We start from the raw sequence: 15007 nt of genomic DNA on the forward strand, positions 1-15007 counted from the left end.
CCCAACTGCTCCCGTTGGTCAGTTCTAGGCTCAAAAATGTTATTTGGCAATAATAAGTACGCTGAATGCTCTGTATACCTTTGACCTTGCATTAATATTAGATAATAAATTAAGTCATTGTGCTTCAATGTATTTTCAATAAGTTTTTCCTTTTATATACATCAAAAATATAAGTATATAAACCTGAAAGGATCTTCAATTTGTGTTTTTTTTTTAAGCTGTTTAGCTTATAGTGGGCATGGAAATCATGGACACAGGGAGGCACAGGTGCGGTGCAAACACAGGATGTGGTGTTATTAACATGCAGAAATAAAATAGTGAGACAAAGACACACACATGTTGATCAGGTGCTTGCCAGTGGGTGAAGGTGGTCGGCAGTAGATACAGCTGTAGGGTGACGATCCGTGCCTGGCGCAAGTGTAGACGCAGGTGCGCAGGTTGCTCCTTGGCATAGTGTGCACGCAGGGGATCTTGTACAGTAGGTACCCAAGTCTGTGGGCAGAGGAGAGCGGTATATGAGACATGTGCATACTTTTCGGGCCCTATCTTGCTCTATTGTGGCATATTTTTGCTCTGCTGATGTCAGCTTCCTACTCACATGCAAGATTGGGTGTTCCTCTCCATCAAATCTTGTGACAGGATGGTGGTGGAGCAATAAGGTGGCCAGGGCTCTGTGGAGCCTGAAATGAAAGATACAGTACTGCCAGTGTCCTTGCTCCGTGTTAAAGGCTGTGTTCTTTTGCTTCTGGGATTAGGGCTACCTGTCAGTATCCCTTGGTAAGATCCAGGGTGGAATTAAATTGGACTTTTCTGCGATGATCGATGAGATCATCCTCCTGTGGCAGCTGGGAAGCATCAAACTGTGAAATCTGGTTCAGGTGGCGGAGGTTATTGCATAGCATGATCGAGCCGTCGGGTTAAGGGACCATCACTATGGAGATTGACCAGTGGCTAGTTGATTCCTCTATAATGCCACCTTGAAGCATGTTGCTTCGGCATGGCGACAGCCCTCCGGGGCTTGGTACCGCATTTGCCTAATCATCATGGCAGGTGGTATTTTGATGTCATGCCATACCAGGTCTGTGAGCCCCGGGTCGGTGGAGCACACATCCTGGAACTGGTCTAGTAGCTTGTTTAGTTCCTGATGTTGCACTGCCATTAAGTCTTTCGCTGCGTTGCAACGTGGGGGAAAGAGACGGTAGTCCACAGGTCTGACTTGTTCAGTGACGGTGAGGAACTTACAGCAGCATTCTGCAGGAAATGGATAGAGCGCTATGAGACACATGCATACTTTAACTCAGTGGCATGTGCCGTCCGGACCCTTTTATAAGGAGTGGTCGACAGGTAGATGGTAAATAATCACAATCGCTGATTCCAGTAAGCCGAGCCACACTGCCCTACCCCATACTTTCTGGAGCAATTTAGTGCTGTCCAGGGTGCTGTTTGAGCTCCGTTTGCCTTTTTTCTGTGACGAGAGAGATGATGTTCTTTTACATAGATAATTTACAAAAACTATAATCCCGCCACATATAATATTATTAAACAAAATTGAAGTACTCCATGGAGCATCTCAGTGGAGCATGTCAGAATATGCTAATGTTGCTTATTTTAATCATTGAATGGAACCTGTTCAGAGGAGCTGAACATCACGTTTCCATAAGCAACAGATTTAGTGTTTAGCGGTTAATGCATATAGTCAAGATACTGTGCAGCTTGAGATCTGAGAGACATGCTTGGCCTAAGCATTTAGCATCACATGATGGAAAGTTCAAGGGCTCCTGCAAGGTCGTCATGGCAACTGTGCTCTCTCCTGCTACCCTGTCATTTCCAAGCACACTCAGTTTCCTGACAGATTGTCCCTAGTGATGACAGCACTTCACTCAACCTTGTGCATGCAGTCAATTTGTCTTTTGAACTCAGTGAAGAGGAATTCCAGTTACTAGATAAATGAACAGGTAACAAAAAAACATGCACTTCAGTTGAAGCGAATGAGATTTTGTTTAACACAGACTAAAATCAGTTAGAATATCCTTGCTTGTCTTGATGTAAACTGAATTAAAATATTTAACAGGTTTTAAGCAAAGATAAAGTATAAATTTTTCTCTCTACACACACACACACACACGCACACACACACACGCACACACACACCAATATTGGGTACACAGTTTGAACAGGGGTTGAACATCCTTCAGATGTTCTGCATATTTAAAATGTATTAATTTATTTATGCTTTTTTATAAACTGAATTACATTGACATGGGCAAAGTCATTTTTGATGTAATTTTGCAATATACTTATAAAACATATTATACACTTATGGGGTTTTGATTCCTAGGATAATCTGCTTAATGTGTTTTTAGGGGTATTTTCATGAATTTTGTGGCATCACAGTGTCCATCTGGCATATTATATTTAAAAAATATTAAAAATAAGATTTCTTTTGAGTTAATAGCCATGGTGTCACCTGCAGGAGGAGCTGTGCCTCATTACATCTTCATTTTACTAATGCTAAGAGCATTATGAGCCACAGATTCTCTCTGTCTGTTGGCTGTTTGTTTGAGCATACATTATAGGAGGACAAGAACATGTAATATGGAATTTAGTGCAAGTGCAAGAGATAGAAAGATGAGACAGCTTGATACAGATGGGCTAATAGTGGCAGATATCGACTTTGCAACCTTGCCATCTTTGACTGCACATCAAACTAGGCTGTGTGAGAGTGCAAGCTTCAGCAAGGGGAGAGGGAACTGAGTGAGAGAGTGAGTGAGTGAGTGAGTGAGTGAGTAAAGGAGAGAGAGAGAGAGAGAGACTAAACGCAAGGCTTTACATGCACATATTCACACTGAACACCCTGAATTCCCAAAGCCTGAGAGGAAGCCACAGAGAAAGCGAGGTCACTCTAGAGCAAAAAACATCAAAGGTATGTCACCTGAGCACACGTCATGCATTGATAGGATGCTAGGGCAATTAAATTAAGATATTATTCAAGACTCTTTCGGGTTTCTAAAGGATTTTATTTTCTTTACAACTTGTAGCCTATTGCCGCTCTTTTTCTCAACCAAGATTTTTCTTATAGGATTAAGGAAATGGGAACTGTGGATCTTGTCTTGATTTGATTTAGAGGACACCAAATTTGATGCGGTATTCTTGTACAAGTTAAGACAGAGTAACATCTTCACTAAAGTGAAAACATGGAGAAACTCTCAGGCAAAGACAAGGAGCTGATCCGGGACAGCTGGGAGAGCCTCGGCAAGAATAAGGTACCTCACGGCATCGTCCTGTTTACCAGGTAGTGTATAAATGCTTAACATCCATATTATTACATGATCAGAAACAGTTACTTGTTGGGATATATGGTGACTGGTTTAATTATTTATTTATTTAATTATTTATTTATTATTCTTTTATTTTGTAAGTCATGAGTGAAGACTTTTTAAAATAATGCTGTCCTGAGTTACAACTTTCTTATTAATTTCTTATTGATCTAGTATCATTGTTATTGATGAAATGTAGCACATATTACTTCGTTCATTAGTAACTGTCAGTTTGCGCTGATTCAATAACAGCCTATTAATTAAATACTAATTCAATATGACAGTTTTAATGAACAATACAAGACTCTCGATGACAGAAGTAGTTAACTGTGATCTATCTTGAAACACCTTACCTATCCAAAGTAAACAAGCATGTCAAACGTCCACTCTCATTTTGCGGCTGCCTGGTGCTTCTGCAGCACTTCAGCCAGAGGCTTGACTTGTTGCTTGGCGACAGGCAAAAGCAAGATCTATCTCTATTTTAGTTCAAATTAGTTGCCTGAAAGGTGCAGACTACCACCAGTGTCAATGATTCTGTCTAATATATAGCCAATATAAAGTATCAGTGTGTCTTATAGGTTGTTTGAACTGGACCCAGCTCTCCTAAACCTCTTTGACTATAAGACCAAGTGTGGAGTAGTGCCTGAGTGTCTGTCTAGCCCAGAGTTCCTGGATCATGTCACTAAGGTGAGAAATACTGTTTACCATTAATTGCAGGAGATTAATTCTCACAATTACTTTTTGATGCCCAAAACAGATATTTCGGTTCTAAAAAAACATGAATCCAATTTGTGTTCAGGTGATGTTGGTGATTGATGCAGCTGTCAATCAACTCGATGACCTGGATTCTTTGGATGACTTTTTGTTGAACCTGGGCAAGAAGCACCAAGCTGTTGGTGTCAAAACGCAGTCCTTTGCTGTAAGTTTTATAGTGATCCAAACATGTTCATTTACAAATCCTCTGAATGAGGCTAGATAAATCAATGTGGTCAATGAATGGTCCTATTCTTTATAATATCTTTTAGAAATATCAGTAGTAAGTCTAAGGAACAATTCAGTCAGACCTCATGTCTGTTTCCGTTGGTCAGTTGGTTGGAGAGGCCCTGCTTTACATGCTGCAGTGCAATCTTGGAACGAGCTACACAGCTGCCCTGCGCCAGGCTTGGCTCAACTTGTACACAATCGTGGTGGCTGCCATGACCAGAGGCTGGGCAAAGAACGGAGAACACAAGTCCAACTAAGCAGAGTAAGACTTACCGTAAAGCTGGGCTAGAGACAACCTTGTCAGTCCTTTGGGCCGAGTTGTGAACTTACACGCCAAGTATCTCTAACATATGACGTCTGATATATTTGTAGATAAAGTGGTTAGAGATGATGAGTACTATTGGTGCAATAATTTGTAGGTTTAAAATACAGACACAAAACACAAATATGAAACAGTTTAAGGCTGAGGCCTTGCAACTGGACCTTGCCTTGTATATAATGGCTCAATGTGTCTCCTAACTTTAATGGCTGTTGTGCTGTTTTTGATGTTTCTATATAAATGTCATGAAACAGATTTGACTATGCACCATCAGCCTCTTTAACTTTGAGCAAAAATGGCTCGACTGTTTTGTCTCTTGAAACTTAAATCAAATCCCAATCTACAAAATTAAATGTTATTTAAATTATTATGAACCTTCATCTGAATTATAAATATTTTCTACTTTTCTCTCCTTGTGTGAAAGTAAAATGTTCTCTCTAACAAGGACAAATAAGCAGTCAATAAAGTTTTTTTAGCAAAAAAGGAAAAAGGGATAATCTTACAGTAAATATCGGGATTATTACTTATGACTAACAAGGCTAAGAATCATCACAAATAATACGATATTAGAGACTGTTATTTTCCATGCCACATTATTACCTTACATTTAATTATTTATTTTGTAGACTAACAAAACATGTGAACAAGAGACTGTTACTTAACGAGAAGAGACTGTTATGGCATACACTGATTCAATGACACTAATCTAGCACTAAGCTTGTGTAATTGATCGCCTTACTGGTACTAATTTAACCAGTAAAATACAAATTGGATTTGTAAAAAGTTTTATATTTTATTTTAGTTGAAGCTGTTTTAAATGGCTTGTTCATAAGTCATAAACAGCAATGTTGGACACATGGCACATGGACCATGGCCTCTAAATGTGAGCCCTAGTATGTTAAAAGCGATGATTTTCTGTTTGCTGCTATACATAGTTTAAAATTCTAACAGAAATTATGGTTCTCTTTATATAGGAAATTTTACTACACTTAATAAAAATGCCAAGCATCTTACCATGTGCCAAGTTACAATGACATCATGTAAACCATTACATGTTATTTCTGCACAACTTTATTCAAGGTACTGTCATGTTGTGTAGTTCTTCTTTCTTGGTGTTACAGTACTGTATTTACAGTCTATTTTTGTATTTTGGTGTGTACGTGAATAGATATTGGTATACTATTATTATTAAGTGGTGCTGTATAACATTCTTCTGTAAAGTATGGACTGAATATATTTAAAAGGATATAAAGGATGCTTTGGAATAACAATGACATCAAGTGCAGAAAATGATCTTTCCCTGATTTAATTCACCCTAAACAGCCAAAAGACAGTATTGGTGATTACTTTATTTATTTATTTTTGTTATACATTTAATATTAAAAATGTGTGCACCAAAGAAGCTACTTTTAAAATTTATTTAACATGGAAGTGACCAATCTTTATAATATTTCAAGCTGCTAACCTCAGATGTTTTGGAGAGATGATTTTATATGTGCCCCCAAAATGTCCATTTTTCAGTGTTATACTGTCTTGCTTCATACAATAATAATTTAAAATGCAAATTATTAATATTTCTTTATGAGTATTGTTACTAAAATTGGTGTAAGCTTCTAAAAGCACATGACCTGTAAGAGTGTTGCTTAAAATAAAACCTCCCTAGCGAAATTAAGGATTTTTTTTAAACAAACAAAAAATTGCAGTGGTTGTAACCTTGTAAAATACATGTTGCAATATCTTAACAATTTGGCATTTTATCCAAGTTTCATCCACAGCAAATGACAATTAAGTTTTGAATTTTTTTAATTCAAAAACATGATAGACACTACACCTACTGTAGTGAGACACTTTTTAGCACCAATATCATGTTTTTGCAATCTCTGGTGGTGTGACCTCACAGTGACCTCTTGTTTATCATACAGTTACTCATCTTAAAGCATATTATTCAGGAACAATTGTAATTATTCAGTAACAACAGTGAAATTAATATTAATATATTTAATGAAGAATGTGAATGTTGATGGTTCTTGAAAGTTTTTGAAAGTGTAGATATTCACATAGCCCTATAAACATTGGGCTGTGTTATGTTTTTTGTGTTGATCTATTTATCTGTGAATTGTTCTGTGAGTGTATTGTTACATTTAATTCAATAGTGTTCTTTATTCTCTCAATATTCTGTAACTGAATTGGATGTCTACCTCACTCATGTAGCTGCTGAGAACAGCGATGATATGACCTGACTCCTCAACCAAAAAATATTCACGCTTCACAAACACTGTACATCTTATGTTTCTTCAAACATGCTGTAACACACATAATACTGGGCTCTGTAAATCGTTTCTGTCAGGATTTGTTTAGAGCTCCTGTATTTCAATGACATGAATAAAGAATACTCTATGTGTCATTTTGCTGTTCAAGTTCAAGCATCTCATTCCAATGATAAAGCAATTGGTGGTGCTGTTTTCCTCTCCGGCTTATATAGAATTATATAACAGTCTGATCATCAGTCATTTCTCATGATAGTTTGTTGTGTGTGTTCAATAAATTGTGGGTTTAAGAAGTAACAATGGGCTTGGATTGCTCTTGATCTATCTCAAGTTCACTAAACCCATTTGACAGTGATATTGTTCAATATTTATGATGGGTCAAAGTCATGCAATTAACACAGTCCACTGTTTCTGTGGATTTGTCGAGGTGTTGAGGTTTATCTGGGTTCAATTATACTGCATTATTGTAAATGTCACTTGCAGTGCTGTCAGGTCTAGATACAGTCCCAACTGCCCATACAAGCCTAGATCTGCCTCCCACACATTTCATATCAGTTTCTGTTCTCACTCCTAGCATAAAGACATCTACAGTTCCTAAGTTACACCTTAGTAGTATTCTTTTCTCTGTGATCTGAATATATATATATATACAGTGTATATATATATATATATATATATATATATATATATATATATATATATATATATATATATATATATATCAGATCACAGAAAAAAAAATGTTTGTTAATGAATGTTTATGTTAAATTATAAAGTTATAAAGTCCAAATAAATTCATGGCATATTAATAATTAACTGGTCTCAGGGCATATTGGAAACAAGTATTTACTTTATGTAAATATCGGCATCATATACGAAATAAAAAATAATAATTATAAAATGAAAAAATATGAATATTATATTTATTATATAAATATATATAAAATAATTATTATATAAATTCATTATACAAAGTTTTTTTAAATAATATTTATTAACACTTATGTATGTTATATTAATTGGTTGCCTCAATTTTACTACAACTATAACATGAACGGCAATAACAACGATAATAATAATAGAACCAACAATAATAATAACAATAATATTAATTATAATAATAATAATAATTCAGGTAAGGTATGATCATGTAATATGATATCTGTCCTGAAATGTTAGATCAGGTAAATTTTTTTATCAGGAAATAAAGAATAAATATTTTTAGAAAGTCTGCAGCATGTTTTGGAAGCAGGGCACTGAAAATTTCCATAGCAACGGCTGCGATGCTGAGCACAAGAAGGTCTGAAGTGCGTTTTTTGTATCTTTGTAGACTGACGCTCTTTATTAAAGACTGAAGGGCGCCAGTAAAGGGCGATGCAGGGATTGGAGGGCTGGCATAGCTAAAGTGCATACTGACTTATCTGATCTGCTTAGGTCATGACACTTGGGTTTAAGACAGCTGTGTTATTGCATTTTATTTTATTTTTTTTACAAGGGATCACTCAGCAATGCAGCCATCAGTTTAAGTGTCTGCTAATACTCACTCCTATGAATACTTTACCAAGTATGGTAACTAACAGGAGAGAAAAGTGCTACAGAGTTAATATAAGTTGATAGCCCTTAGCAAATGTTGTAATCCACCTAATATGTATGCAGACTTTTAAAATGTTATGTGGGAGCTGTGCAGTTCTGTATGGCTTCCTATAGGTTCATGAGCTATATCACACCTTCCACAGTGAAACTGCTGACACCTTACAGTCCGTGCTGTTAATGTTCTCTCTTTCTAATGAGAATATCCTTCTGCAGCATAGCCACTGCCAAGACCCCATCTCCACTCATCTATATCTCTCTAGCGATTTCATTAATGCATTGCAGACTACATACCTGCCCATGTATAACCAAATGCAAAAAAACATGTTGGGGCTATACCCTTTATGTCAACTGGTTAATTTCTTCTGATTTTTTATTTTATTTTTTTGCCTGATGAACAAAACTCTCCATAGACTCACTAAAAACTCTATAGTCAAATACACTAAACAAAGTTTAAAAACTCAATGTACTGTAATAATAAATTACATTAGCTTCATTATCATTATCATCCAAATACACTATTTATATTTCCATTCACCTATAGTACCAACTGCAGTCTATAATCTACAGTACAACATGCCCAAAAGAAAAGTGTTTCAAGTGATCATGATGGTAGCCGTCTGCTTTTTTGTTAAAAAATAACAAACCTCTTATTTTTGTGGAATCATCAGGTAGTAGCACAATGTATGAGGGCTTTTTATGTTTAGTATATGGAGAAAGCTTCACAGTGTGGTCCACTGGGGCTTCACCTTTTAAAGCCTGACTGTTAGAAAGGTTGCTTGGGAGACTGAAAATGTCAAACAGATATCTTTCCCTCTTTGATGCTGACAGTTTAGGCATGTGTGTTTGAGGAAACATATGAGAGATCATTGTTTACTTTTGGCATCTAAAGACATACAAGTAAAGGTGAATTAATAATGTTAATTTGGTATTCTGTTTTCCTCTGACAGCAAATAATTTTTTTTTAATCTGGGACAAACACACACTTACTGTAATAAGGTTGCATACATACAACACAGTCTCCTGTTTCGTATGCAGACACACTGCTCCAGCAGAACACATTAGAGTCGAGTACCAGCATAAAGTCAGCCACATTTAAGCCATGCAGCCACTGGGGAATTGTAATTCAGCTGAGGAATGAGCCTTTGTAGAACTTAAAACTTATTTCTGAACACGTAGGTCCGTTCTGACGGGCATCAGACGCCTCACATGAAGGCTTATGAACTTCCTCATTAAACACTCTAATGCAGTATACGCTATTTCGAGCCTTCTTGCGTGCTTCACTAACACTTGAATGACAGTTAAATGAAGACTTGGGCTTTACTGAACTGCTCTCATGAAAGCAATAGCCTTGGTTTGCTGCATGTCGAGTTCTTGTCTGTGGTAAAGTGAAGCAGAAGCACAACCACATCAGTGGCTCTCGTTAAAGGCCTGAATGGTTTTCAGTTAGCAGCACTCCCACTAACTGTAAAGTTGGGTGCCGCTGAACTCTTGCACTCATTCACTAAATGGCGACAGACATATCTAGTTACTCGGAAATTCACTCGACCATTTCGGCGCAAGTGTGTGGTGCGATAGGGTAAAACGCCTATGTGAATAATGTCCTTCCCTCCTACTGTACTTAAAGGGTGCTTGAGTTATTTCAAAACGTACAACCACAACAGTTCTCATTTACTTTAATCTATAGTCATAGCCACAACGCAACCACCATCTTCACTGTTAGTCAAGCTACTTTTTAGGGTTGGGTGCCATTTCCAAGTACACAGGTGACAAACAATAAGCAATTAGTAATCTTGTTATGTAGCAAACTCCTTAACTTAATTTTACTCACAGTGGCAGATCAACCATTGATAGATCTTTTTGGTCAACATAGCCAAGCTCAGCAGCTTGCAGAGAACCACATTAATATAGCAGAAATGGAAAGACGGGATTACGGATAGAAATACATTTTCCTTTTTATTCCAAAGACCTTTTAAGTATGTATGCATTTGCATTTTAACCACAGACCTGAGAAAGATATTAAGATAGTAAAATAAGCATAATTAAGCAATTTCCTACATATTTTCCCTGTCAGATGGACACATAAAAGATGAACAATCCTCAATCAATAATGGTCAATAAATTACATATTCTCCAGTTTTTATTATGAATATATCCCATATTTCCATAGGCATTTGTTGCTGGAACACATTGAATATGATTTGTCTTTTCCAAACTCCATCGTTATTTTCTTGGAAATTTCCATCACTTGCCGCTCTGGAAGATGACTTGTCTCAAGTACTTTTTATGGTAACCTACTGTTGTGGTGACAGTTTAAAAAGAAAATAAGGGAACACATATTTATAGAGGACAAAATCCTGAATAAAAGGCCATGAAGCAGTCAGTGAAGCAAAACTTTTGAGAGCGTGTTTCGTTCGGCTCACCACTTCATCCTATAATATTAGCTTCTTCAATGGTAACAGCACATGATGTACTATGAAAGCATAATTGGTAGTTTTGAGGTTTCAACTTTCTCAGCAGAAGATTCATTTAAGAACCGCCATTTAGTGTTTTAAGAAACACACGACAAACAATTTTGACATTGATTGCAGGCCTAATGTTTAAAGCCAAAATGGAAATGGTATTATTGAGCTAACCTTCAAATAACTGCTTAAATGTCAATGCAATTTTCTAGATATCATGTTACCTGTCATTTTGTGATTATCGTTATTTTTGTGATTACACATTAAACATAGAACCCCCTAATGTTCTCAAAGGACATAAAAACACTGGTAGCTGCAATTTTTTATTCTAACAAATAATGAGATATACTAAAATGTAAAAATTAAGGAAAATAAATAAATGATCAAATGAGATTTTAGGGGATGTTAAACAACTAGCAGAAAGATCTCATTACAGTTATGATACTGTATCTATATTATTTCAGTACAGATGAGTTTGATAAATCTAGCCTTAGTCACTTTAACTTCTGGTTCCTACAGAATGTGTATGAACATGCCAAGGGTCAACGCACCATAATGTACCATATTACTGTAAATATGTGACCATCATATTAAATCAGTTTTTGGATGATTTGTGCATATTTTTAGATTCCTGGTTCAAAAATCTCCATTTTGATTTTCAGTTTATTTCCAGTTGCGGAGATGTGGCCAGGGTGATTTTTTTTTTTAAATGAGGGCTTAGAAACAAACAAACAAACAACCATCAAACCCCTATTTTTAAAATATTTAAATGAGGATTCCATGACATACAGTAATAAGATGGTGGGAACTCTCAACCTCATTTTGACTTCCTGCTAATCCTAAAAATATTATTACCAGTTGCATGGTTTTATAGCAAATGTAATGCATATTTTTTTATTACAACTAAAGTAACCAGCTTGAAAGTGTTCATTAAAGTGCTGTTGTTTATGATTCTAAATTCTGCTAGAATTTAGGAAAAATTATCAGGATGATCAGGTATTTATCAACTGATTTTTCCCCAGATTGAAAAATCGAAACATTTTACAGCAATCTATTGGCTATAATGCAAAACTAATCTGTGTGACTTGATATGATAAACATAGTCATATAACTGATGGTTCATATCTTTAGCGTTGATTGAAGCTCTGCTTTTTAACCTACTGTATATTCTATAACCAGTAAATTTTTTATAGAATCATAACATTTCCACCTTAGGCTAAAAAACCCCCCCGGAATGTTTTAACAGTGTATTGGTTTTAATTTAAAATTAAAACCTTTCACATACCGTCAGGGGTATGCTGTCATTGCTGCTCATTATATTAAAACAGTTATATTATTGTTAACACTAAGCAATTAATTATATAATATATAATGGTTATCAATGGCAGATGGCAAAAAACTATTATGTACACAGTTTTTTTTTGTATACAAAAGATTACCTACAGGCTTATGTTTATTTTTTTCTGTCTGTTTATATTATCACATATCATCTTTTTCATGTAAAGTCATTTTGGAGGAAAAAACAATGATTAGATTATGTATGGCACTTCTTATTTCTCATATACTGTATTACATTTACATCATTTACATTTAGGCATTTGGCAGACTGTATTGCCTACAACACTGCTGATAATGTGGTATCAAATATATATATATATATATATATTTACATCAATGTATGGGTGAACTAACTTTGCTGTGTAATCTGTCACTGAGTCAATGTGTAGTGTGGTGCTAACAACCAAGAACCCATGATTCCGTACTTCTGTGTATTTTTCATAAAAATGCATTCATGGTGCTGTTGCACATGATTAAATGAAACATACTCCATGCAATTTACACTATTAAGTCTTTTTAGCAATTTTTAAAGACCACAGCCTCATTGTTGAAGAACATACGATTGATATGTTGTTTGCAGTTGTATTTTATTGTTTATAATTTTTTGATGTAGTGAGATACGGTACAGCGGGATGCGGCATAGTACTGTAACTCACCCTGCAATGTGCTCCCTGTTATACATTGAAACCTTACAGCCCACAAACTTCCACTGGGTGAAGAAAACAAATTCTATACACCGGATGCTAATAAGTACAGTTAGCACAAATTCATCAAATGAATCGATTTAATATTCAGTCTGCATCTTTCAGGGTGTTGTACTGTTTATCAAAATAAGTGTGCAGAATCGAAAAGAGCTAGATAAATGTGGATGTGAGGCTGGATGTTGTGCTTTATGAGAGAAATGATGGGTTCCTTGGATGGAAGTGCTAAGGCGATCATTGCGTAAGTAACTGTGTAAATGAAATATGTACTGGACTTTTTGGCACTTCGTTGTCTCCTGCTCTGTTGTCACCAGTCCATGCAGCATATCACAGGCCATGCTGGATTGTCGGACATTTAAAAAAGTTTTTTTTTCTCCTAAATCTCTCTTCAAGGCACAGCAAGAGAGCACAAAACAAACATTCGTTTGCATTCAGTTTGGCAAGAAAACCCACCCACCCCTTTCCCAACCAGTCGTGCACTGTAACCTGTAGCAGCAACACGTGTAGTACAAAAAACTTACAAAAAGCATTAGAATGGTATAGTAGCTGGGGCAACACTTCACCAAATTGAGAGTGCTGCAGACTGCAACAGATTTTGTGTAAGAAAAATAGCTTTTATGACAACATGCAGTGTTGAAGCCCTTATGCAATGCAATATTAATATTCAATGTAATAATGAAGGGATGTATATTCCTAATAATGATACATATCTAATAATGTTTTTTTCTCTTAAGGCTTACTTTAAATGTTATATCTAACAAATCAATTGCTGAGATAATTCACTAATTTGTCATTAAGAGTTTTAGGGGGCTTAAGGGGCTATTAGTTTTAATTTTTTATTTTTCCTTATTATACTACAGTATGTTCCTCGATTTAATGTTTATCTTGTTCTAGTTAAATATATAAATTTCCGCTGCATGGATAATTGTGACTTTTGTTCCTTTTTGGACTACAAACAGAAGTATGCAGTGAAGGATAAAAAATACAAAGTTGTAGCAGGCAGGGTGAAGATTGATGAAGATCTTTGCTGGACTCTTGGTGCAAAAAAGAAAACTCAAAATTACACAGTTAAATGCCCCAAACAACAACAACAACAATAACAACAACAATAATAATAATAATAATAATAATAATAATAATTAAGCACAACATTCCTTCAATGAAAAGCGATTCTGTACACCTTCAGATAAACCCCAAACTTCAAGGGGAAAAAGCCTTATTAATAGGCAACAAGTAACAAATACAAATATTTTATGTCCCATGGCCATTTGCATTGACATCCGGTCTAAGCAGAAGTGCACTGGATCAAGTTTTGGGAATCACATAGAACAAGCTCAAAAAAACACTAGTTAGGACATGACCTTAGAAATCAGCAGAGCCAAGGACAAACTCTTCAAAAGCAGAGGGTCCAGTTCCATCAGCAATGGTGCGGGACAACATCAGCCTCAAGAAGGGCACAAGAAAAACAGATGCTGACAGAAGAAGACAAAAGACTTAAGATCAAGAAAGATTGTGAAAGAATAAAGAGAGACTACGTGGCCACACATTGTGCCAGATCCATTCCCGAAATGTTTTTTGGAGGGGAAAAAAATGCAGCATTGTGCCTCAGTAACAACCTCAAATTAGGGTGAGGCAGGGGGCTTTCACTTTGCTGGTAGAGGTGAGTGGGTGTCACTGGTAGTCCACTGGGCTGTCCATCAAAGAACTGGAGCAGACAGGTCTTGGTATGTCTTCAAGCTCTGTCTCCACTGTCTCCTCCACATCTTTCCCAGTTGCCACCTCTTCCTCATGGACTGAGGCCTGGCAGTTGCCCATGGTGCCATAACTCTGGTGGGCAGGCGAGGGCATTGGTGTCAGACCCAGCTCCGGTTCCAATAAGACCGAGGCTACAAAGAGCTTTGCAAAGGGTTTGAGAGAAAGAGAAAGAATATTACAGTTTTCAATGTCTTCTGTGTCAGATTAAGTGGTATGATAGTGATAGTGGTGAGTAGGTGGACACTAACAACTGCTATATTAAGGGTTCATTCAA

At 36.3% G+C, this 15007-nt stretch overlaps 2 protein-coding genes across 2 annotated transcripts in view; one reads left to right on the forward strand and one right to left on the reverse strand.

Annotated features, from left to right (window-relative positions):
• Positions 1–2607: 2607 nt before the first annotated feature.
• ngb (neuroglobin) lies at positions 2608–7024 on the forward strand. The gene is made up of 5 exons (XM_053510043.1): positions 2608–2923; positions 3080–3292; positions 3896–4004; positions 4117–4236; positions 4406–7024. The coding sequence occupies exons 2-5, from the start codon at positions 3195–3197 to the stop codon at positions 4556–4558; spliced, it is 480 nt and encodes a 159-aa protein (XP_053366018.1). The 5' UTR covers positions 2608–2923; positions 3080–3194; the 3' UTR covers positions 4559–7024.
• A 5766-nt stretch (positions 7025–12790) lies between these two features.
• tmem63c (transmembrane protein 63C) overlaps positions 12791–15007 on the reverse strand; it is a 36228-nt gene continuing 34011 nt past the window's right edge. Inside the window, exon 23 of the mRNA XM_053509580.1 lies at positions 12791–14874. Within this exon, the coding sequence (XP_053365555.1) occupies positions 14650–14874 (225 nt within the window). The 3' untranslated portion in view covers positions 12791–14649. The remainder of the gene's footprint in view (positions 14875–15007) is intronic.

Source organism: Clarias gariepinus, chromosome 13, assembly GCF_024256425.1.
Source record: "Clarias gariepinus isolate MV-2021 ecotype Netherlands chromosome 13, CGAR_prim_01v2, whole genome shotgun sequence".
NCBI lineage: Eukaryota > Metazoa > Chordata > Actinopteri > Siluriformes > Clariidae > Clarias > Clarias gariepinus.

What these genes read in the sequence shown, in the direction of transcription:
- ngb (XM_053510043.1), top strand. Translation starts at nt 3,195, where the DNA reads ATGGAGAAACTCTCAGGCAAAGACAAGGAGCTGATCCGGGACAGCTGG. An exon ending in TCCTGGATCATGTCACTAAG is followed by an intron (nt 4,005 to 4,116) that starts GTGAGAAATACT and finishes ATTTGTGTTCAG; the next exon opens with GTGATGTTGGTGATTGATGC. An exon ending in TCAAAACGCAGTCCTTTGCT is followed by an intron (nt 4,237 to 4,405) that starts GTAAGTTTTATA and finishes TCCGTTGGTCAG; the next exon opens with TTGGTTGGAGAGGCCCTGCT.